Source organism: Thalia democratica, chromosome 9 (assembly GCF_965202585.1).
Source record: "Thalia democratica chromosome 9, ktThaDemo2.hap1.1, whole genome shotgun sequence".
NCBI lineage: Eukaryota > Metazoa > Chordata > Thaliacea > Salpida > Salpidae > Thalia > Thalia democratica.
Window position 1 is genome coordinate 20,011,092 of NC_139173.1, and position 24,946 is coordinate 20,036,037.

General features: G+C 26.3%; 2 protein-coding genes and 2 non-coding genes across 5 annotated transcripts; all 4 read right to left on the reverse strand.

The window, feature by feature from the left end:
* Positions 1-634: 634 nt before the first annotated feature.
* LOC145844566 (galactocerebrosidase-like) lies at positions 635-12,347 on the reverse strand. 2 transcript variants are annotated; one of them, XM_082951965.1, is made up of 12 exons: positions 12,152-12,347; positions 11,841-12,017; positions 10,888-11,038; positions 10,242-10,363; positions 9,934-10,024; positions 8,914-9,131; positions 8,121-8,364; positions 3,072-3,195; positions 2,398-2,684; positions 1,748-1,887; positions 1,387-1,558; positions 635-966 (listed from the first exon to the last, which is right to left on the reverse strand). In XM_082951965.1, exons 2-12 carry the CDS (start codon positions 11,873-11,875, stop codon positions 769-771), a joined length of 1,782 nt encoding a protein of 593 aa, XP_082808091.1. In that variant the 5' UTR covers positions 11,876-12,017; positions 12,152-12,347; the 3' UTR covers positions 635-768. The 2 variants fall into 2 exon arrangements, with proteins under 2 accessions (XP_082808091.1, XP_082808090.1); XM_082951964.1 differs by lacking the exon at positions 12,152-12,347 and having other exon boundaries at positions 1,405-1,558; positions 11,841-11,985.
* On the reverse strand, positions 4,312-4,476 carry LOC145845275 (U1 spliceosomal RNA). The gene has a single exon (XR_014370320.1). It is a non-coding gene; the product is annotated as a U1 spliceosomal RNA (small nuclear RNA).
* Positions 5,827-5,990, reverse strand: LOC145845308 (U1 spliceosomal RNA). Its single transcript, XR_014370351.1, has one exon. It is a non-coding gene; the product is annotated as a U1 spliceosomal RNA (small nuclear RNA).
* A 1,852-nt stretch (positions 12,348-14,199) lies between the features above and the next one.
* Positions 14,200-18,797, reverse strand: LOC145843872 (pre-mRNA-splicing factor SPF27-like). Its single transcript, XM_082951130.1, has 3 exons — positions 18,574-18,797; positions 15,116-15,266; positions 14,200-14,795 (listed from the first exon to the last, which is right to left on the reverse strand). Exons 1-3 carry the CDS (start codon positions 18,759-18,761, stop codon positions 14,487-14,489), a joined length of 648 nt encoding a protein of 215 aa, XP_082807256.1. The 5' UTR covers positions 18,762-18,797; the 3' UTR covers positions 14,200-14,486.
* Positions 18,798-24,946: the final 6,149 nt, after the last annotated feature.

The following is a 24,946-nucleotide window of genomic DNA, read 5'->3' on the forward strand; positions in this document are numbered from 1 at the left end:
TGATTTTTAATAACTTAGATTGTTTAAAAATGGTAAGTACTTTAGGTAAAACCCTGCGAGAAAATAAATTTAAAAGATAAACTTTGAATTTTACGCTAGTTCTTTTATTAATAATAATTTTGTTACACATATACCAATACAATTTAAAAGAATGTGTACTTTAAATAAATTATTTTATAAATAGTTCACTTGAACTGAAACTAATATAATTTTATCAGTACTTTGAGCCTAGCATAAGTATGCAATTATTTTACAAAATCTAAATTTTAGATATATTTTTTAGAATTTTATGTATATTTTCATATTACAAAATGTTTACTATCTCAGTTGCCGTGAAAGTCTTCTACATATCTAGGCGAGATTAATTCCATCCCCCTCTTCATATAGTTTTAATTATTATTTGCTATTTATATCTAAACTTATATTAAACAGTAAATGGTATTTTATTCACTATTGTAAACAACTTTTCGGTATTATGATTTTGTTAAAGTTAAAAATATTCTTACAAGTAATATCTTACGAACTTGTTTTAAGGCTAGTATAATATACAAGGAATAATATATTAAAAAAGTTGTTTTGTTACAAACTCATCCTATTAAAATATTAAAGAATTTTAAGAAAAGTAAGTGCACTTTTTTTTGTAAAATTTTCAGAATTAAATAAATGGAATGTGATTACTTACTGCACATTGATTAAAGTTATTCAAAAATAAAAACTAAATTGCACTAAAATATAACAAAAATTAATAAGAAGTTTTAAAAATTAACTTCAAAACTCCGTGAGTGAATAATCGTCAAACTGTCCGTAACCATAGCTTGCCGTGCCAATGGCCATAAAACCTTTGTCTGGTATTTCGGGATGGTCGCTCAGATTGAACCTGAAAACCTCAACCTTGTTTATTTGAATGTGCACGTAGTTCGAAGGAGATATTGAAATTTTCACTTCATTCCACCCGTCTACTTGATACTGTTTATTTAATATTTTTTTGATAAGCCGTAAAATTGAACGTGAGTAATTAGTTAGTAATGTGGGTTTATTTAACTAATGTGTTTCAATAGTATCAAATTATTTTTACTTTTTTAGTTAACTGATTATAAATTTAATCTAAGTAGTTAAGGATAGCTAGTTTTTAAGGTTTCTATAAGTTTTCATGTTTTGCTTTGAAGAAAGTGAATAAATGATTGTATCAATAAATTAGAAATAACTGAATAATAAAACACACTAGATAAAATGAGAATTCCAGTACGTGCGATATTTTTAATACTGTTCATCATAAATTGTATAAAGATAATTTCAACATATCAATTTAACAAAAAACTATTTATTTTTATTTAAAAATATCTCAATAATTTATATGTGTTTATTCTACAAATACATTAAACTAACAGTTTTTTTTTCACTCACTTTAGGCTGAGGCCAGCAGCTGTTCCAATCGAACATGCATCTTTTTATAACTTTCTCCCTGTTGAGGTCGGTTGAAACTACCCACTCATTGCTCGTCAGAAGCCAGACAAACAACCCTCCAGTTTCCCGAGTGTCGCAACCCCCCTTGTCGGCCCTGCGTGATTAATTTATTGAATTTATTTTTGTTAAATATTTTAAAGTTTGAAAATTGATTGTGAACTAAGTCAAAACTAATTAAAACCTTAAGTTATAATAAAAAACACAAGTTTAGTTGTTCATAAATTTTCAAACCATAAGTAGAGTTATTTTAAAAATATTAACAAAAGCAGACAATTTTACGAACCTGACACCAACAAAAACGCCACTGGAGGTCTCGCTTTTCATCGTGACAGTGACGTTTATGTATTGTGACGTCACACCACCAAAATAAGACACCGCGACATCCGGGTCGTCGCACCATGTTATTGGTCGCTTCGTCACAACCTTTTTATTTGCATTATACATTTTTTGTTTTTATTCTTTTTTACAAATAATGATTAGTATTAATTTTTAAATGTTTCTAATTATAATGGAAGCTAGAATCCTATTACAACTGGTTTAAAACTTAAATTTGTAAAATAAAAACATCTCACGAAACCACAAAAGTAAAGTTTAGAAATTTCTATAGCTGGTAAGACTTTTAAAAACAAAAAAAAATATTTATAAATATATCTATACGAAAAGCTAGAACTTGACAAAAAACATGAACAAATGAAAAAATAAAATAAATTAGAGTTAAAATTGAATTAGAAATTAATAAAATATAAAAGTTGTTTACTGTGTGCTCATTTTAAATTTAAAAACAAATCGTACTAGTTAAATAAATGGTCTGAAAATATATGGTTAAAACTAAAGTCTAACAATTTGAAAATTTCAGCAACTTTACTTAGCATTTTGACTATTAAATTTTGTAATTTAAATTAAACAAAAAAGAAAACAATCAAGAACTCAAACCTGTCTCAACGTATTTCTTCTGCCACCCGCGCTAGTCTCCGATTGGTTGGTGAAATACTCGAACGAACCTGATTGATCGGCCCAGTTGTTCGCTTCACTGAACACGGTTTGACCGTCGACGGGCTTCGAAATTTCAAAATGGTCGTTGTAGGGTAATTTCAACTGACCGCTGGGTGGCGGAGTAGGATGCCGACCCTTGTTGCCGGTAGCGACGGTTGTCAAGGTGACCAAAACGTCCACGGGAAGATGGACCGTCACTTGCCTTTGCGAGTTGACTTGAACAACACCTTAATTGAATTTGGTTAAAAGTAAATAAAAACTGTAAAACAAGAAAAATGTTAAGTGAACAAATCCTTAAATTTTAAAAACTTGAAAAGTTCAAAACTATTAAAAATTGTGTAATTAATAATTAGATGTAAGACAGTAGATACAAATGTATAGTTTCTGTTAAAATGGTTTTCTTGATGATATATTTAACTAAGATAACTTTTAAAAATTTGTTATACAAAAAGTGACTTAAACTATTATGTAAATATAATTTTACCCATTTAAATTTCAACAAAAATACCAATTTTTGTTACTTTTATAATCAGTTCCATTACATAAAATCAAGAAAGCATATTTTTGTAAATAATAGAAAGTAATATAAAATAGAAAAATAAAGCAAGGTTAACCATTATTAACGAAAGTTGTTTTATCATTCACTTTTCCTATTCCTAATTGAGTAGTCCACATATAAAGCTTGTTAATATGAGAAAATTCTTTGGGAATTTCAAAAACAACATCTTGATCTTTTACCTTTTAAAAAATTTATGTTAAACTAAACTTATATATTTTAATTATAAACGTTAATTTTTTTCATATATTTTCAGAGGCTGTACAAGTCTATTGACTTAAATCAGTTGCCTTAAAGCTGATGAAAATCTGTGCTCATTAAACCCAAAAAACAGAACTCTGTGATCCCAAAGTTGAGGTTTAGTGCTAAAAGGGCAACGTAAATTTTTAGTTTTACCATTTTTATAAGAAAAATACCTAGTGTAAATTTCAAAAACTACAGGCCTCAGTATATCTAATGTAAACTTCATGTTTCCTGTCATTTGAGCCTAAGACCTTTTTTGTTTTATTATTTTTGATTTTAAACTCCAACATATATATCTAGTAGATTTCATATACAACTTCAATTATACCGAGACTTTTTATACTTATCACAAACGCCATAGTTCCAACAACTTTTGGTTTAGTGGGCCAGGTTTACACACGTGAGATCCGCAGTTTGCTGACCAAAAAAAACTTGTGCACACCGTCAAGACTTATGCTAGAAATCATAAATTCAAACATTAAAATAAGTACTTAATTTTCAAGCTTCTTTTTCTTTTCTTTTCAATTTTTTTTGTTCTTTTTGCAGAAGTGATTATACTCTTCAGATTATTCACTATCAATATACTTTGACAGACAAAAGCGTACAGTAACTAAAAAAGTTATAGAAACTTATTTATTAATTAAGGGTTACAAATTGACACTTTTTTATTTATAACCTGTATCAATAATTTATACATACTCAAAGAAAATAGATTTTCTGTGCAAATTCAAAAAAACAAACTAATAGTTAAAACAAACAGCGCTGAATTTTCCTAGTAACAGCTTTTTAAACAAAAATTTTTTAAGTTACTAATTGATCAAGTTTGTGTAATAAAAATCGCTAGTTGATCGTTGAACTACTTTTCAAATCCCACTATTACAGATTATTTACTATCAATCTACTTTGACTGACAAAAACAAACAGTGATTAAAAAAACTTATAGAAGCTTTGCTGAAGATAGCCGAAATAACTACTAGTTAGTATTTTGTAACCAATGTGTTTGTGGTATTATTAAACACAATACGTACTGTATGAATTTGTAAAAATATTTTATTTGGGGGAGAGCGATAACGCATTTTCCCCAAGTGAAAAACCACACGGCCGACTTACTCATTTTTGAGTGATCGCAGAGGTCAGTAGTCACCAATGTCCAATGATGATAGCTCGCCCTGGGTCAACAGCCTGCCTGATAACTGTTAAGACCCCTGTCCTGTTATTAAACTGTTCACTGACTCATTTTCTTATGAATAAAAACCACGAGAGAAAACTGTTTATGTGCATGACTGTATGACGTCATAGTACGATAAAATACTGAACATTAAAAAAGTTGAACTCAAACAGTAGGCAACAGCATATATTTTTCCCTTGTCATTTGTTAGCTTAAACAAAATTTATACATATAAAATAAACTAACAACAGGTCAACTAAAAAAACCGACTTATATATTTTTTAACTTAATACTTCATTGATATTCTTCAGACGTTTGATGATTTCTTAAAATGGTAAAAAAAAAACTGTGTATCTAAAACTTAAAAAATGAATGTCTATATGAAAACTTTACATCTTTAGTTAAAATTATTAAATTTAAGGGCATAGGGGGGGTTTACCTTGATTTTTACAATTTGATCTTATTTTATAGAGTTTTATCTGAGCTATCAGAAATTTTTAACCACTTGAAAAAATTCAAAGTATTTTTTGAGATATAAGCGGTCAAAGTCGGTGACCTCAATAGGTTCCTTATGGGAGGCGCAAACTAAAAACGCGAAAAAATACCATTTCACTCAAAATCTATCTTCTCCTTCATTTTTAAAGCAATCTTCTTCAAAATTTCATAGAAAGTGTATTATTAAATTTTTAAAAAGATGGAATGCAGGATTTTTTCTAATTTTAAAAAATAAAATTTTTATTAAAAAATAACCACCTATTTTTTTGTTTTTTTTATCTAAAATTTTTATTTCTTAGTATTTTTGAAATTCCAACATCCAAAGTCCTTTTAATTATAAAAGGAACATTTCCTAAAAGTTTGAGGTCCTTAGCTCAAAAAATGAAGGAGAAGATAGGATTTTAGTAATTTTTTAAATTTCCGAGAAAATTGACTCTGAAAAATTTGCATTCCATACGTTTGTATCGGAAACTTTTTATAAAAATTACAATATCTCAAAAGTTAAATAACATTTTTTGTAGTTAGTACTTCAAGCTTTCATATAAGATCCAATGTTATTTTTAGTAAAAAAAATGTCGGACCCCCCCTATGCCCTTAAAATTATATATATATAAATACAGCAGCTTTGGAATATATAAACTTTAACATTCCTTTCGATTTTTTCAAAGTCATTTTTAGAGCTGTAAATTTTTCTTAGAAAAAAGTCTCGTTATCAATCACTAACTTCAACATTGTAACCTAAGCTGATAAATTAACTAAGTTGATTATCAATAAAAAACAGTTTATGCTTTACTGTGTAATAGAAGTTCTTTGAAAGTTTTAATAATTCAAGAAGTTTTATTGTTACACTTAATACATAAGTATAAATAAACAAGTATATAGATGTAGTAAACGTTAATCTATCAAAAAGGGACTGCGCGAACGCATGTTCCCCGTGTGAGAAATTGTACGGCCGAGTTGTTCACATTTGGAACAATCGCAGAGGTCAGTTTTATCAAAGTGCAATGATGAAACCTCGCTCTGAGTCAACAGCCTGCCTGATCGCTGTTAAGACTCCCGTCAGGTAAGTTTAAATAATCAGAAATCAGACTTTACCCACAAAAAAAAAAGAATCGTTAGTTTGCGGCTTCAAATGTGACGTCATAATACGATAAAATAGTAGTTGAAATGAGAGAGTAGAAGTAAAAATGAGTTGTTGCGTTTAATCGAGTGAACTTACTGTGTTATTTTACAAAGATAATCCTAAGTACTCTTACAATCATTTCACTACTGTTAAATTCTCTTTTTTTTTTGGTAGAATTAGTTTTATATAATCTTTAATAAGTTTTATTATATGATCTGACAAGCTTTTCTAGCAGCAGAACAGCTTTACAAAAATTAATTGTATACTTTTTCAGTGGTATAAATAAAATTGACATTTCTTAATAGTTTTAACTATCTCAGTAGAAATGCAAATTTTTATTAAATTTTTATTTTAATAAAGTTTTTTTTAAGCCAAAAAGTACATTTTGGGTTGCAGTTTGCCTTTCGACCCCTGATTTAAGAAAATCAATTATATATATATATATATATATAAAAATGAAGGTTGTTTAAATAAGAGAAGCGAATTTATATCGTCTTGTCGACATATAAAAAAGCTTCTCTTAAAACACAACAAATTTTGAAGCATTTTATAGTCAATTAACTGTTGTTTTCGTTAATTTTAGTTGTTTGATTAGTTAGAAGGTAGATCGATTTTTGTACTGAATATTTGTAATGTACAATATTACGTCATACTGTTTTTTGTTTTTTTGCATAACTTTTGTATCTTTGTTTAGTACAGTGCTTTTAATTTGAAAATAACTGGCTGATGATTAGAGCTTTATGAAAAATTAAAGCTTTATGAAACATATGTTCAAGAATTTTTAAAATCGCCATTTTAATAAATTATATATATATATATATATATATATATTATATATATTAACTTGTTTTGAAGCTGATGAGTGAATAGTCACGAAACTCGAGTCCTTTGAGTTTTGCATCTTTAAATAAACCTTTTTATTAAAAAAGCCCTCAAGGTGGGCTCAGTGTGAAAAAATTTAATTTATTAAGTTAAATAACTTAATTCTATATATATATATATAGAAATAACATACACAAAATAAACTTTTGCTTGGTACAGCTGTTTCTGCGTTTAATGCGCGTCCTCAGCCAAGTTTTATTCAATGAAAAGCAAACTTGTAAGTACAGCAATAAAATTATACAAAATTAGGTATTACGTAATAATAGATAGTTGATTTTAGACAAAATTATTAACAGAGTTTTTAGATAAATTGCTTTCTATAATGTATGCATCCAGTTTGTAATTCGTTTCTTTTGTTTAAAGATTCAGATTTCTTAACTTTTAAAATTTCGATTTTTTCCGCATTGCACAATTTACATCCGTTTTTTAAACTGTATTTATTTTTCGTTCTTGTTAATATTTCCCACTGAATTTTAAAATTGACTTCGTCATTTTTTAGTTTCCAAATGTACTGCGATAAAGTTGTCGTATTTTTATGTTTTTCGTGTTTGAAGCTGTACTTGTGCTTTGTGTAGCAATAGCAATTTGTTGCTATATATATATATATATACATAAATATGAAAAAGGGACCCGCGAAAAGCATCCAACCCACTATCAGAAATTATACGACCGAATCGCTCAATTTTGAGCAGTCGCAGTATACAGCTTTACCAATGTGCCATGGTGAAGCCTCATTCTGGACTAAAAACCTCTCTGCTCACAGTTGAGCTATCGCGTGGTAAATGTAACAATAAATATACCAACTTCTGATCATATTGTTTGTTGTCTTCTATCATTTGCTTCTTTTTTGTATCGTGACGTAATAAAATATGAGAAAAAGTAAAAGAATAAAGAAAATGTTGTGCACTATACAAAATCACTTGTATTAGCGGTAATTGAAATATGTGCACACCAAACTGAAACAAAAAATCTGTGCACCCCCATATTTAAATATCCCATAGATATGCCTAAAAACTTTTTTTTTCTCGCTCTTCATTATAAGCTACAGAATGTCTAATTAGCTTCAAATTGAATTTCGTAATAACCGTCAAGACAGCTAACTAAACAAAAGTCTGTATATTACCTTCTTAATTTGAACTCATTTCTTTTACAAAGAACATTTACGAAATTCAAAGAAATTATACTCGAAATACTACCTCATATCCGGGTAAAGGCGGTCTGATGCAAACAGAAGCGTCGTGACTCATCGTTTCCATGACAACAGTCAGGTTTGAACCGTCCGTCATGGCAACCAGAGACCCTCCGTACTTCAACTCCCCACTGGACGACAGGTACCTCCACCCTGGTTGGCTGAACTGAGTGGTGTGAGCCATGATCCACAGCGGCGTTGTTACGTCATAATGGCCGCTCCAAGGCTGGTTGGCCGTCATCAAACTGCATCTAGATTGTTTTTTCGATTGTACAGTTTATTTTCAAATTAGGTTTGAAAATACTTACAATTTATAAGTCAGCAACTATAATTTGTTTATAAAATGAGCTTTGTAAACAATTTAATACACTTATTTATGTAATGATTATGAGAACTAAAAAATCATTAAAGTGTTTAAAAGGTGCTTAAAACGAACAGAAACACTAGAAAAGTTAGTGGCTGCCTACGCTATGCAAAAACAAACAACTAGTAAATAAACTTTATGCGGTTATTAACTAAAGTCAAGTAGTGCCAACTAGCCATTGTAACTAACATTGTTTGTCAACAAATAAACTCTTACAGTTACAAATTAAAAAAAAAGTTAAAGTTGATATTTAAAGCCATACAGCTATAACCCAAATTGAAAAATTAGGTTTTGATTATAGTAATTGATAAGTAAAGTAACCTAATAATTTTTATAACTTTTTTGGTAGTTTTACCAATCACATAATATCATTTTAAACCTAAATTTTAAACAACAAGCAAAAAATTCCAAATTTAATCAACTTGAACATTCATACCTGCTGAAGGGAAGGTCGTCGTAGTAGCTGGTGATCAGATTCCACACTATGGTGGCGGTCATGTTGCCATGCACGTAGTTCCTGTTTATTATTCTCGCCAGGCACCCCGCCCCGACATCGTCGTTGAAAGTGCTGTCATCCTCGCTCGACCACAGGGGCTTCCCCGTTTTGTAAGCCGTTTTGCCGCTGAAAGTTCCGGGGTAGTGAGCGCCGAGTACCTGCGAGTTGTTTTGTATATGAATTTCATTCTTCAAATTTTACACTATGAAGTTTTTTAAAAGTAACAACTTTGGATTATATATTATTCGTTTATCAACGACAAACTGTTTGTAAGTTTTCATCAAATGTTTAAATTTTCGCTGTTATTCCTTGTATAAGTTAGTGGACATGTGTAATTTTTGTGAAGAAGTTAAGTTTTGTATTTATTACTTTTTATTATTGTAATAATAATATTTTGCATCCTACTTGGGTTCCTTTTATTGACCAAAAACATTTTATATTTATTTTAGTAGGGCACACATTGTAAAGAACAAAATGTAAAACCTACTTAAAAATTCATCAAACGTTAATAGTCCCAGTTAAAAATTATGATTTATGTCTTCAGATTTAAAACAAACGTTTTTAATTTAAAACACATTTTAGATAAGTGAACTGAAGAAAAATTAAGTATTATTTGTATAAACACTAAAACATTAAACGCTTATAATTCTTTATTTATTTTTATTGAACTAACTGGTTTTAAAAAGTTTATCTTTAGACCAGATGAAATACTAAAATTGAGAAATTTGTATTTATTTTACAACTTAAATATAATATCGTTTTATAACTTAGTATACTACTGAACTTTTTTATAACAACTTTTTTTTACATTTCAAAAAATACTTTACGCGGAGTTAGAAACGAGTTGTTACGCCAAAACAATATTGAATTTTTGTTTTTCCAAGCTTTTGAAAAACTTTAAAGATTCACAATCAAATTTATACTATGGGTACCGTTTAATCTCAATGTTTTAAAACTAACTTGCACAGATTCCATCAACTCCTTGTCAAGTAACATTGATTCCGAAATAGATACAAACTGAGCTCCATCAGCAGCTATTATCTTTACATTCCTGTTTTAGTTTGAAAAACTTTTATTCCATTTTAAACTTCATACAAATCAATGAAAACACTAGTTTATTTTCTTGAAGTTAAAAAAAAGGTTATAAAAGTTGAAAAAAACCTGCTTAAATAAATGTTGAAACTAAACAAAATCTTATGTACATATAAATTTCTAACAGTCACGACTGAGTGTTTAGAAAACTTATTTTAAACTTTAATTTTACTTACTGAAAGTTGTTTTCATCAAGAACTTTACGAAGAACTTTTATATATTTAACATCGTAAGGTCTCTCGTTCCAAATACCAACGTAGTCTATTTGAAGATTGTGAACTTGTTTTGCACCTTTAATCTGTTGTAAAACAACTAAATTTAAAATTAAGTGCAAATATCCTTATTATGAAAAATGCAAAATAAAAAAAATTAATGATACTTTTTTATAAAATATTATAAATTTATGAAAATATTTCAATTAAGATTAGTTGGTCTTAAACAACCTCAACTTTTTGCATACATAAGATAAAAAACGTTTATAAAACATATACTCACATGTTTGAAAAAAACAACACTGATGAAGAAAAAGTCTATTTGAATTACCAAGTTAAGTTTATTTTAACATTTTAATTAAATAAAAATACAACACTGATTAACAAAAAAGCTATTTGAATTACTAAGTTAAATCTATTTTATTTTAACAAATGCAATAATTTTGCATCTAATTTATTTGAAAACATAAGTTTCTTTCTTAAAAAGATACACGGAAATAACAGATAAATTAACATTTCGTTTCAGGTACTTATTGACGAAGCTTTTACTTTTATACAAGCTTTATCAAATTTCGGAAGTAAATTTATTGAAATTCATAAGGTAACGAACCCATTTCATGACATAATTGGCAGTTTTATGGGGGTCATGGTAGGGCAGAGCCGTTTCATTTCCCAGCCACCCGGGAAAAGTCCACGGCAGTCCGACCAGCTTTATTTGCGGGTTTCGAAGTTTCGCCTCCTTCATCAACCACCACTCATACCTTGTTTTTTTTTTTAGCAATCAAGTACTTAACCTTTAGAACACTGATTAAAATTACATAAAAAGTAAAACAATAATAACAAAAGTACTTTGAAAACATGCAAACTTTTTAGAAAATTTTTTAAATAATCTATTCTGTGATTTAAGAAAATGTTACAACTAGCCTTAGAACACTGATTAAAATTACAAAAAAAGTAAAGAGTACTTTGAAAGTATACAAACTTTAAAGAAAAAGTATTAAAAGTCAAAAAATATATTATGAGATTTAAGAAAATGTTACAACTAGCTTTAGTTTTAAAAAAATCTCACACTAGCCTGAATGTGTCGCAACCCTGTTTATTACAAAAAAAATAGGTACATTTATGTAGTTTTGAAATTTTGAATTTTTTGAAAATACAACAAATACACTTAAAAAAACTTAAAGCAATAAAGAGATTTAAACTTTTCGTATTTATCAAAGTTGTAAATTTTGTTAAATACTTGAAATCTCAATTTATATTTATAAAAATATTCCTAGTATAAAGATAAATAAAATATACTCCTTCATTTCTATAAATTTACTAACAATTATGATAAAAAACCTAATGTCTAAAGGAAAAATTTTATATAGACATATTTGAATTCAGAGAACTTTAAAAAATAGCAATAAATCTAGTACATATAAAACACTAACTGAGACTCGCAAAACTACTAACAATTTTAAAGCACCAATAGTATATTCAGTTTTAATTAAAACACATGCTAAAAAAGAAATTAGTTGCTATCAATTTTGTATATTTCATAAAAGTAGAAGCTTTCCTAACCCTCTTGTATAGTTTTCTTCATTTTCAAATCTCATATGTGACGGTTCAGTGCCCTCCGTGCTTTGCGCGTCGCCACCTATTTCAACTTTAAATATTTGCAGGGATGCGGCAAAGTTTGGCAGGAACAAATAATCGAGTATCTGACTTCTGTACGGCTCTTCATAGTTGACAAGCAGCCTGAAAAAATTACATTCGCATGAGAGATATACATTTAGATTTGTTAAGAAACTGAGCGCCTTAAAACTTCATATTTTTTGTAAATATCTCTGGACTACTATACTTAAACCAAAGAGTTTAATAACACACAAAACCTAGATGTAGCCCCGCCGCCCGAAAGTGCTCCCAAACCGTCAAATATATGAGCTGCTTCGCCACTTAGTTTGTAATGAGACGTATGGCGTCGATGCTTGGTGAAATGAAATTTTCTTTCATTGTTGTTGTTTATCGAGTTCAACTCTTGGGAGTCGACAAGATATAGCGTGAACAAAATTAAAAAATTTACCAACATTTCAGCTGTACAAAGTTTAAAAAATTTATCAAGTAATACTTATGTTCACTTAAGTTATTTTGTATTTTTATTTCTATTCAGTTTTTTATGACTCTTTACTTCAACTACATAACAACATTTGAAAAAATACTTTGTTTATTTAACATTTTAGAAACAAATATACTAAATATGGCGTAATAAAAAAAGCAAGAACTAACTTACGCTTAACGAAGGAATTTATTTGAATAAGCAAAGAATAATTTTACTATGTTTTTCAATTTTTATACATAATTTTGTATAAATTTTATTTTATCACAGCAAATTGTAGCCAGTAGGATGCTGTACAACATGAAGAATTTAATATTTAGTTTAGACAATTAAAAACTATATACAAAGTGTGATTTTTAGTAAAGGTTCTAATATAAATTTATATTTCTTAGTTTCTGTTTTATAATAAACTTTTCATTTCAACTAATATGTAGGACGGTTTCTAGTATAAATAACAACAAAATTATGAAGTCAGAGTCTGAAAAACACAATTATTTCAAGGAGCGGAAGATTTTTTCAGACTCCGTCGAGCCATGTTAATTACTTAAAATACAGAATATTGTTACTTGTTAAATATAAGAACATAATTAAATTAGATTTTTACAAATTGATTTTTTTAGTAGATTTCATCTCAACTACAAGATGATTTCTACAGCTTAAGAAAGGTAGAAGCTTTTTTAGGGTATGAAGAATTATAGCTGGTAAGCTTGAAAGGCTTCGTATAAAAAGTACTAACTTAAAAGACTTTTTTATTTGTAACCTAACCTTCTTTATTTTCAACCAGCTCCAAATTTTGTTCTCAAAATTACACGTAAACTTCAAAAAAAAAAGGACTTTATTGGGTTTTGGTCAAATTAACAAAAATTTGATACTTAAAGTTTTATTATTACTAAAGGAATATAAGTTATAGCTGAAAAAAGTACACTTTTATTAGTCTTTTAGACTTCTGTGAACAAAGACAATTAAAAATTTGTGGATTAAACAGTTTTACCAGAAACTTTCTACAAAATTGATGGTATTTAAAAAATTTATTGAAGCTTTAATTTTCTTTAAACTTCTATTATAAAACCTTATATTTAACTTAGTTCTTTTTTAACCGGAATCTAACTTTTTTTGGTATTTAATCTAGTAATTTATTCGGGCTATTCTTACATATTTATTAAGTGTACTCTACTAAGTAATGACAGGTGACTATAAGAAAAAAATAATTGCTAAAAACTTATTTTCTCTTTCTGAGCTAAAAATCAAAGGTTTGCTGAAATTTTTTGGAATATACAAACTTATATATTTAACTATTACTTTTTTATATCACTTAAGCCGCTTTTTACTACTAACTACAAAACTCAAGTAAAAAAGTTAGTCAAAAAAAAACTTTTACGTATTGACAAAACTAAAAGCTAACCATGTTCAGTAAAATGTAAAACTTTTAAACTAACTTAATCAACCAGTATGGAAAAAATATGTAAAATCTAAATATACTTTCAAATGTTTAAATTGAGTAATAGTAAAATGTTTATTGAAATTGCTTAAAACTTTAAGTAAAAAAGTATACCACTGCTAAAGTAATTTTTTTTAAACTGTAAAATTTTACTTAAACTTTTTATACATGGTATAATTGTTTAAGTAATTAAAGTCCGTAGCGCTTAGAATAAAAAAAATTAACATATTAACTATAAAAATTGTGTTAATTTGGCTTTACATATCTAGTTTTATAAATAAGTGATAAAAGTGTTGTGTAAAGAGTGATTTTTTAGCTAATTAAAACTTTCCGATTCAAAAAAGTTCTTTAAAATGTAATTACAGAACAAATTACAAACATTGAACTTTGTACTCATTTTTGTTTATTAGTAATAAAATATTCTATACAAAAAAAAAATTAAATGGAATATTTCAAAATATAAACAATGGTATGAAAATTCTAAGTAGAGAAATTATACTAAAAAAATTTAAACCATTCAATATGGATCGAAAATACTGTTTAACAATAGTTTTTAAAATTTCAACTTTTTTAAATTATAGCAAGAACTGTGTTCTATTTCAACATTTAAAAAACAAAATACAATCCTCATTTTTTAGTGCAACTATTACACAACGTCCCAAACATTCCGCGACTACTCTTCTTCCACCTTCGACTCCGCCGCCTCCTTCGCGGCGATTTCCCTCTCCAGCTTCAAGATGGCCTCCTCGATCTCGTAGTTCTTACTAATGAGCTCAACCCACTTACTTTCGAGCAGGTCCAGCTGTTCGCCCGTCTTCACGTGCAGGTTCTTGCGCTGCCAGTTCACCTCCTTCACGCTGCTCTTCACTTGCTGCAGCTCGTTCAACACCTCTTCCCTCTGCTTGTCCAGGTGCTCGTTGTAGGCCTTCCACGCGTTGCAGCTGTGCTTCGTCATGCCCTCCAGGTTTTCGCTCCTCACTTCCTGCGTCGTGGTGTTCGTGTTTATTAAAACAGTTGAGCTTTGACTAATGATTATCAGTGTTACAGTTAGGTACTTTATTTTTTGAGATTATTTGTAACACTTATATAACGTGTGTAAATTTTTAAAGCTCTGAAATATATTCGCAGATGAACTTTAATAAGTTGCTTATTAAACTCGTAATCGAAAAGTATTCAGTAGTCAAAACTACTTGGAGTGTCATAATAGCTTATAGATATATTTTGATTGTTATAAGTGCTTAAATGATGTTGAATCATTTATTAACTGAATTATATTTAAATACAAAAAAAACAGATTCAAACTTGATGCATGAGTTGAGCTTGGGAGTTCTTAACGCATTCTTCCCACGCACCAACGTCGTTTTTCGATCCGGTCGGTGGGACTGGCAGGTCGTACCGCTTCATGCTCAACATTTCCATGGGCTGACGAGCACCGAGACGGGTGAACTCATTTCTGATATCATAAGACTAGTTCAAAATATATATTTGGTGCAAAATTTGGTGTATACAAACTTATCTTTTGATTTTCGTTGAAACAGAGTTTATTTAAACATAAAATCCAACTAATAGTATCTTAAAATTTGTACAATCTAATAGAGTTTGACAGTTTTATTTAAATGTAAGTTTTTAGCTTTTTGCTTAAATTTAAACTACTATAAACTGAAAATATATTTAAAGTGTTTATATAATAAATTTAAGATTTAACAAGTTTAGGAACTTTATTATTAAAACTTTATAGTAGGAATAATTTTTATTAATAATTAAAAAAATAGTTTAATTTTTTTTTAACTATCTGTTGAAAAATTATTTTGGGTAAAAAAGCAGAAAAAACAGAGTTATCAATCGTTGGCAAGGAGATAAGAGTTATACTAATTTATTGTTTAACTTTTATTGCACTAAGCTGTTTCCCTACAGAGCAGTTCATCAGATACAAAAAAAGCTGCAAAACAAAACTACAGAGCCATGAACAAAAAAGAAAATAGATAATTTCTTTAACTCATAACTGTAGTATGTAATAACTAAAAAAAAATAATAAAAACTTTTAAACTTTTGTTAAACATGTTTATAAATTTATTCCTTTTTTTGTTCATGAAATAAATAAAAAAGATTATAACACCAAATTAAATAAAGAATACTTATATACTAAAAATAATAGCTTGATAAATATTAAAAAAGATTTCAAGGTAAAAACTTAAAAAAACGTTGTAGAAAAGATAATTGCTAAAATTCTAAGTCTACTAAATAAAATAAGTTTACAACATTATTTAAATAGAAGAAATGTGGATATAATAAAGAAGTTATGAGATAGTTATAAAGTATTAAGTTTTTAAAAACTTTATTAACTTAAGAGTTTAAAACTTAAATGCATAAACTAAATACCAACAAGTATACATTAGCAACTTATAAGCGAATTAAATAACTAGTTTAAATACAGGTAGCCTCAAAACAGTTTAACTTTTATATTATTGTAACATAAATAAAGTCCTACTTTGAAAAGTTGACACTTTTAGAGAGTTAAAAAACAACAAAATACTAAAAATTTTATCAAGTATGTTTTTATAAATGGACGAATTTATAAATATTTATTGACCTCTATAGTTCTAAAGCTGGTTTCTAAAAAAAACTGTTTAAAGGACCTTATGAACATCAGTATTAGAGTGAACAAAAAAAGTAAAATTCTAATAAGGCCATAGGGGAGTTAGCCATGTTTTTTTCAAGTTGATCTTATTTTAAAGAGTTTTTTCTAAACTTGTAGATGCTTTTTATTGTTTTTAAAAATTCAAATTATTTTTTGAGATATGACTAGTCAAAGTCGGGCCGCATAATATGTTCCCTATGAAAGGGAAAACTAAAACAGCAAAAAAAGATTATTTTACTTAAAATCTATCTCCTTCTACATTTTTCAAGCTATTTTCTTCAAACTTTTACATTCTTATCTTTATACAATAACAAAAAAAAATTATTTTGGAGTTTAAAAAAATTGTAAAAAAAATTTTTTTGAAAAATAAACACTTTTTTTTTAATTTTGTGATAACATTTTTATTTTTGTACATTATTAAAATTCTAAAGTAAAATTTTTTGCTTTTAATATAAAAAACATTTCTTGAAAATTTGAAGTAGATTGCTTGAAAAATGAAGGAGATAGATTTTTAGTGATTTTATTAATTTCCTAGAAAATTGACACCAAAAAAATTGTGGTCCATATGTTTGTATTGGAAACTTTTTATAAAAATTACAATTTTTCAAAAGTTGAATGAAAATTTTAATTCTTTAAAAACAGGCTTGTAGTTTGTATTTAAAACTTTCATATTAAAACCATAGTAATTTTTGTAAAATAAAATATCGGACCCCCCCCCCTATGCCCATAAATTAAAAAAAAATTATAAAGTTTTAAAGACAAGAGTGAATAAACAGTCATGATTTAAAAAAATATATATTTCTAAAAGTTTTAAACAGTTAGATTAAATTACTTGAGTAAACTCAACAGTAATTAAAAATCTTGTTAGTTAATTAAAACCAAAAATTTATTTATTTTATTTTGTTTTGTACCCAAACATTATGTAATTTGACTAAACTGATTTTTTTTAATCTTTTGTGATACTTAATCTGGTTATATTCTGTTGTTTATTAACACTACATGATTGAAAATCATATCAGATATCAATATAATGTTGAAACTTTTGAAAAATTACAACTTAATGAAATTACTATAATTTCTCAAAAAATATGCAACATTTAACTAAAATTGTGTAATAATAAAACTTATTTTATCTATTTTTAACCAAGGGGTCTACCTAGTTTTTTTTTTTTATTTAGCGTTATTTTTTCATTAACTTTTTTAAGCTATCGGATACATTTTTTAGCTTAACAAAATTTAAAGTTGGTTTTGAGATACAAAATATTATAGTTTAGAGTCTTTATGCAAGGTAAATTGAAAAAATTCTTAAAAATAACAATAAAGATAATTTATAATCTATTTCCTCTGAAAAGTTTTCTTTATTATTAATTTATTGTATACTAATTTATAAATTCTTTCTATGGATTTTTTTTTTAGAATAGCTCTTCTTTTTTTAAAGACTAAGTTTAATTTTTTTTTTTAATCAAAATTTACTTATACTTTTTTAAAAAATCAAAGTTCACATCTTATGAGTTGAAAATTTTTTTGAAAAACTAAATGTTTTGACGATTCTAAAAGTGACAGATTGTATTTCTTAGTTCGATTTGAAAGGCTTTTATTAATATTGGTTAATGACTATGTTTCAAAAGTTTTTTTTTTTATATTCATTACTAATTGACTTGTTAATCATCTTGGGAAGTTTCATGTTTGTTTTTTTACAAAAAAAAATCTATAAAAAAATCCCTATTTCTTTGGGCCTTAAGTTATTTTTGAGTCACTTAAGTTTTTTGAAATAAAATAAAACCTTAAAATAAAAATAACTTAAGTTTAAAAATAGATTTAACAAGTATACAACCAAATTTGAAAGTAGTGATAGCCGAAAGGTAAAAATCTAATTAATAATTAAATACTTCTATCAATATTTTTTTTTTTTAATTCAATTATAATGTCAGATTCTAAATAAATAAAAGAAAAATATTTTATTTAATAATTAAATAAACTTTATAAAAATAAAACAAATTGTAATTATATCTTTGAAAAAAATTAAGTTTGTTAAAGGTATACAAGCCAAAGAAAAAAGGTGTTTGCCTTAGTGAGTTACAAAGAAACATGGAACAAAATAACCCAAATGTTAAAAAACTACCTCATAATTTCAGTTTCAAAAGCTTGATCATCCAGAAGGGACAAATGCTGAAGGTAGTTTTTGGTGGGCTTGAAAGTTTTAGTTTCTTCTTCAACAAGAGCTTGAGAGGCCTCCCTGACACCTGCCTCGTCGTAACCTTTGTCATAATATGGCAGCGCATCGATCAGGTGGTGATAATTAGACAGCATTTTTATTGATTGTTAGCACTTATTAAGACACTTACAATATCTATGAGTTTTTATAAATTGTAAACACATTATCTTTTTAAAACATATTATTATTTAAAGATTTAATCTATATTTACATAAAGGTTACTGTCTAATAATATACAATGTTGTTTTTTAACAGCTAATTTAAATTCATAGTAATAAACAATTGATACTGCTGAATATTGAAAAATCTAAAGTAAACTTATATTTTAGCAAAGTTTATTTATTAAACTGTATACAGATATTTTATTGCTAATACATAGTATCAAAATAGCAATATTCTTTTGTAAAGCTAAAAGTTAAACATGAGGCAGACAACTAATTTATAGTAAAATAGTTTTGTCATAAATGCTTTGTAAAAGTGTTCTAAACAATTTTTGAAACTTTGTTAAATTAGTTTCAGATAAGGTGTATTGTTTAGAAATTGTGTTAATAATAAATAATTTCAATAGTAACAATTTTTTTAACTAAAATAGTATGTTTACCAAATTTCTCTAAGATGTAAAATTTTAAAGTCAATATGGCGGTATTTTTGTAAAGAAGAGTATTACTTGTGATTTTGTAAGTTGTAACTTGAGTATTTTATTTCCCATTTATATTTAAATATTTCTTTACTGCAGTAGTTGTAAAACTGTGCACTAGTGCACAATAGTTTGTATAAAAAATATTTTAGTTTGCACAAATATTTACATGGTACCCACTAAATTTCAAAAAACAAGTCCATTGTTAGAAAACAAAATTAAATACCAATTTTTTTATTTTTTTTGTTTTATAAAAACTCCTTTTTTTTTTATCACAAATTATTTGAATCATTTTTTGTTGATAAATTTACATTTTTATGTACTTTTTTATGTATGTATAGTGACTATAACAATTGAAAATTTTATTTAAAAATTTGTATACACAAGACTTTTCTTATAGTTAACTACTGTGCACAGATTTTCAAAAGTTGGAGAATCACTTATTTATTAACATAACTTTTATTCATATTGTATTGTCTTCATTATAAATTTTTAAGTTATTTTTCGTACAAAATTTGTTTTTAACAGTATTTGTGATCATTTTGTATGGGTAATAGTTAACAGTAGTTATATTAAAAGAATAAAACGTATTTGCTATGAACAGTCTTAAAGTAAAAGCATGAGCAGTAATGTAAAGTAAGTGTAGATTAACACAACAGGTTAAGATATTATATACCAAATAACTGTACTCTTAAATAAGAAATAAGAAAAAAAATAAAATAAAACATGAACTACTTTAAACTGATAAAAGATAACGTTATAAAATTTTCTACCACCTTAACTTTTATAATTAACAAAATATGTTTTAGCTTAATTTTATCTATAACCGGAAGCAAATACTGTTGTAACTTTAGTAACTAGCTATAATAAAACTTTTTATTAATAATTTTTATAACTAAAATACTGATCTTTATCTTTATTTTATTTGTTACACTTTATTTTTTCACATGTTATAAAATTAAATAAAAACTTATAAAAGTTCTAAAAAATAACAAATTTAAAAAATTACTTGTTCATCTATTTAGTTCTATTCAAATATAAATTTTTTGAACCGCTTGTCAGTTTAACTTATTTATTAATTATAAGTTTTTGTAATTCTAAAAATAAAAGTCTTGTTTATTACCTTGTTATATCAATCTAATTTAGAACTTGATCAGATTAAATTAAAATTCATCTATTCAATTAATAGTACAATACAAACTAATTTTATCATAAATAGTTGTATATTGAATTTAAAATTGGTATAGTACCAGATAAAAATAGTAAAAAGATTTTTTATGATTTTTTCAATAGAGATATCCAATACTTGTTTCTTTTTGCAAAATTGTGATTAACCAGAGAAATGTATGTAGAATTGAAGTATAAAAAACTAATAACTAAAATATAAAGCACAAAAAACTATTACAATTTATTATATTAATATCAAGTTAAAATGTATATAGTTACTAGTAAGGAAAATTCTAACAGAATTTTTAGTTACATATTTCTAGCTTGATATTAATTGGGAAAAAGTTTTTAAGTTGTCATATTAAGAAACTCTTAGTGTTATTTTAAGTACTAAGATTTTATTGACAGCAACATTATTATAGGAATGTTTTAACTTTTATTGGACATTTTATTACCAGTAAAACTTTTATTAAACACTAACAAAATTTGTAACTATAGCTTTTTATAACTCCTTGTAAGTCGTGAATATTCTTCTCTGCTATTGATATCTTAACCAAAATGTAAGTAAAAGTTAAATAAAACTTCTAATAAACAAGTAGGTATATTTTTAATATTTTTTTCTGGACTTCAAGTGTTATATCTGTTTCAAAAGATATGATTTATAAGTGAACAAACTTGATATTTTTAAATTTTTTAATGTAACAAGTAGGTATATTTTTATTATTTTTTTACTAGACTTCAAGTGTTATATCTGTTTCAAAAGATATAAAATATAGGTGAACAAACTTGATACTTCTATTTTTTTTATGTTTTTTTAATTTAAATTATTATAAGTTCTTAGCTTACATTTATGTAAAGTTTATTTAACTTACAATACAGGGTTGCCAAATTTTTTTTGAGATCCTAGGTTTTCTGAATTTCTTCCAGTATCCAGGTTTTTTAAAGTACACTTTTTTGGGTCTATTTTTAGTTTAAAGATAAGTTTAAGGTTAAAAATTGTGTTAAGTAGTATAACAACATTGATAAGATACTGTAAAGCTACTTCAAATGTGTTAAAAAAAAAATTGATGATGACAAAACTTTTTATCTATATGGTAGATTTATTGTCAAATTAAAATTTTACCACTTAACATGTAAAGATTGTTTAAAATACTAGGTTTTTCCCGTTTTTTTTAGTCTAAATTGTCAAATTCCAGGTTTTTTGACAACCCTAATAATACTACTTAATTAATTTTTTATAGTATTTGTTAAGTTTGATTATTTTTTTAAGGTTACCTATTCAGTAGTAGGAGTAATTTTGTTTATGTACAAGTTCAACAACTACTTATGCTAGATATTAATTTATAGATTAGAATGAAAGTGAATTAATAAAACAGTTGAGCAATTATTTAAAAATTCTAACTTTCACCTATCACAAGCACATGTACTTAAAAGTTATAGACACTATTTGGAAATATATGGTCTGTTATATATTATATTTAGAAATATGTTATGCTTTAACAGTATTATGATTATATGTACTAATTATTGGTTACATGACAATTCAAATTTAGACAACTCAAATTCCGACAATTCAAATTCTTAAAAATATATTTAAAAGACTATATTTCAAAATGGAAAATAAATTTGAAAAAAATAAAAAATGTGTATGTAGATCTTATTAATATGTAATTTTATTTCACTTTTAATACACTTTTACCTTTTTTTTATAAATTTAAAATAATTTTCAAGATATTTTATAATTATTAAAATATGTAACTATATTTTTTACTTTAATAAAGCCATATCTCAAAAATATTTAACATGTTGCAAAAAGAAAAAAATGGCCTGTAGATATTAATATGCTTTACATATACATTTTTTACTTTAGACAAATATACATTACTTTTTAATTTTAAATCCACTGTAATTTTTTATTAAGAATTTGAATTGTCCGAATTTGAATAGTCGTGCACCCATAATTATTTTATTCAAAATGACATAACCAATTCTCCCCTCTTATTTATTTTCAAGTTATTTGTTGTATTTTTTGTGGTTGCTCTTGTAAAAAGTCAACATTTTGTGATTTTTAAACAACTTTAAAGATTAAAGAAGTATATACCTTATTCTTGATCTTTAAAACTAATTGTAAAAAATAAGAAAATAATTAAGCATAAGTCAGAGAAAACCATCTAAAGTTGATCAAACTTCGTTTTTGTTGGCAGCTAAAATGATACACATAAAAAAAGAAATGTGAAGGTAAATGGTCATAAAAATAAAAATCTATAGAAAGAGACTGTGTGAAGCCCATGATAGACTATGGTTTCCATGGTCAATATTGGCAGTAATGGGTTACAAAGGGTGCTTACTATTTTTAAACTTTAGTTTCTTACTTAAAAAATTTTTAACGAATAAATATAATTTCTTGTTAAGTTTATGTGTATCATTGTGGCATATAGTAAAAATGAAAATAGACCAACTTTAAAAGCTTTTAATATGCTTGTACTTCAATATTTTTTTATAATTTTTTTTTTATAGTGATCTACAAACATTAAAGATTTGATGAAAACCTATTTTAATCATTGGAATCGTTTTGAAATTTTTAGGATATTGAATTAAAAACTCAACTGAAATATGTCTAAAACGCATCAAATAACCATGCTGTGAAAAGAATAGTTAATTTTGTCGGGTTTTTTGAATTTGTATTTAATTTTTTTGTTAGTATTTGTCATTTTTTAAGCTAAAAATGTCTCTATAAACTATAAAAAAAAAAAAAAAAAAAAACGACACCACTTGGATTTGAACCCGCGACCTTCTGATCATTAACAAAGAAAAACTAAACAAAAAAAAAAGTTTTACAACCGCTAGATTTAATAGAACCTTATTTACTACCACCACAGACAAATTTCAATAAACTTAAAACGACCTAAACAGTTAGCTAAATTATCAAACAATTTATAAATAAATCATTTTGCGTCAAGTCTGACTAACTACTATCAAAAAATAAGAAGTTTTACAACCGCTAGATTTCGTGAAACCTTATTTACTACCACCACAGACGAATTTCAATAAACTTAAAACGACCTAAACAGTTAGCTAAATTATCAAACAATTTATAAATAAATCATTTTGCGTAAGTCTGACTAACTACTATCAAAAAATAAGAAGTTTACAACCGCTAGATTTAATGGAACTTTATTTACGGTTTGAACAAAAACATATTCAAAGAAAATATTCAAAGAAAAATTTACAAAAAATTTTGAACGTAGAAAAAAAAGCAGATTATCAAGTTTATACGTAAATGAACATAAGATATGAAATTAAAATGTTGAAATAAGTCTAAGTGCTTTGAAAATGCTTATTGGTTATTAGTAGTGACAGTATTACTAGCTTACATTCTTTGATTTAGCAAACATATTTAACTATAATTATAGTTAACATGATACAAGCATTTGTCTGGTTTGAACAAAAACATATTCAAAGAAAAATTTACAAAACAATTGGAACGTAGAAAAAAAAAACAGAACATCAACTTTATACGTAAATGAACATAAGATATGAAATGAAAAGTTGAAATAAGTCTAAGTGCTTTGAAAATGCTTATTAGTTATTATTAGTGACAGTATTACTAGCTTACATTCATTGATTTAGCAAACATATTTAACTATAGTTATAGTTTAACATTATACGAGCATTTGTCTGGTTTGAACGAAAACATATTCAAAGAAAAATTTACAAAACAATATTATAATTAATGTATACAAATGTTTTTTTTAATTGTTTGTTTATAGTTTTCATTTTCTTAAAATTTCTCAGTTTAGCGATTTATTTTTTAAAAAGCTGTTTACATTATTTTTACCAATATTTAATGATGAAATAAAAACGGCCAAAGAAGTAAAATGATCTATCGATCTAAATGAAATTGCTAAAAGACACACCAGGGCAGAACGTAGCTTTAATCTTTAACTTTATGACTTGAATTTAATAAACAAAGTTATAATTTAACAATTTGTTTCAATGTTTCATAAAAATATTAGTAAAAGTTTGTTTGTTTCTTTTCTCATTAAATTTACATTTGCCTTTATGAAATTATTTGAAGTATATTGCTTTAAAAAAGATGGAGAATATCTATTTTAGTGAATTTTAAATTTCAGTCAGGTAATTTTAATTAGCCCTGTTTTATATCAGCAGAGCTAATCTGGTTACTCTACTGACTTTAAAAAGAAAACTTTTGAGAAAACAAAAAATATAGACTCAAAATTAAATTATTTGAGTCAAATGGTGGCACCAGCAGATCAAAATTATTTATTGAAAATATGGTAGTGGTGGGTTTTGAAACCACAAAGGTTATAAAATGCTGTTTGTGAGCATGGCGCCGTAATCACTCGGCCATCGCGGCTTGTTATGCGGAAGCATATAAAGCTGTTATATATTTCATATTTTATAAATTTTTCTAAAATTTCTGCACTGCAATTACATTCTTAGATGTAAGTTAAA

Excerpts from the sequence above, each read along its gene's own strand:
- LOC145844566 (XM_082951965.1), bottom strand. The coding sequence starts at position 11,875 with ATGAGATTTGAAAATGAAGAAAACTATACAAGAGG. Across the intron at positions 10,025-10,241 it reads CTTGATGAAAACAACTTTCA|GAATGTAAAGATAATAGCTG; the intron begins GTAAGTAAAATT and ends AAACTAAAACAG. Across the intron at positions 9,132-9,933 it reads AGTTGATGGAATCTGTGCAA|GTACTCGGCGCTCACTACCC; the intron begins GTTAGTTTTAAA and ends AACAACTCGCAG.
- LOC145843872 (XM_082951130.1), bottom strand. The coding sequence starts at position 18,761 with ATGCTGTCTAATTATCACCACCTGATCGATGCGCTGCCATATTATGAC. Across the intron at positions 15,267-18,573 it reads TTTGAAACTGAAATTATGAG|AAATGAGTTCACCCGTCTCG; the intron begins GTAGTTTTTTAA and ends TTATGATATCAG. Across the intron at positions 14,796-15,115 it reads AAGCTCAACTCATGCATCAA|GAAGTGAGGAGCGAAAACCT; the intron begins GTTTGAATCTGT and ends ACCACGACGCAG.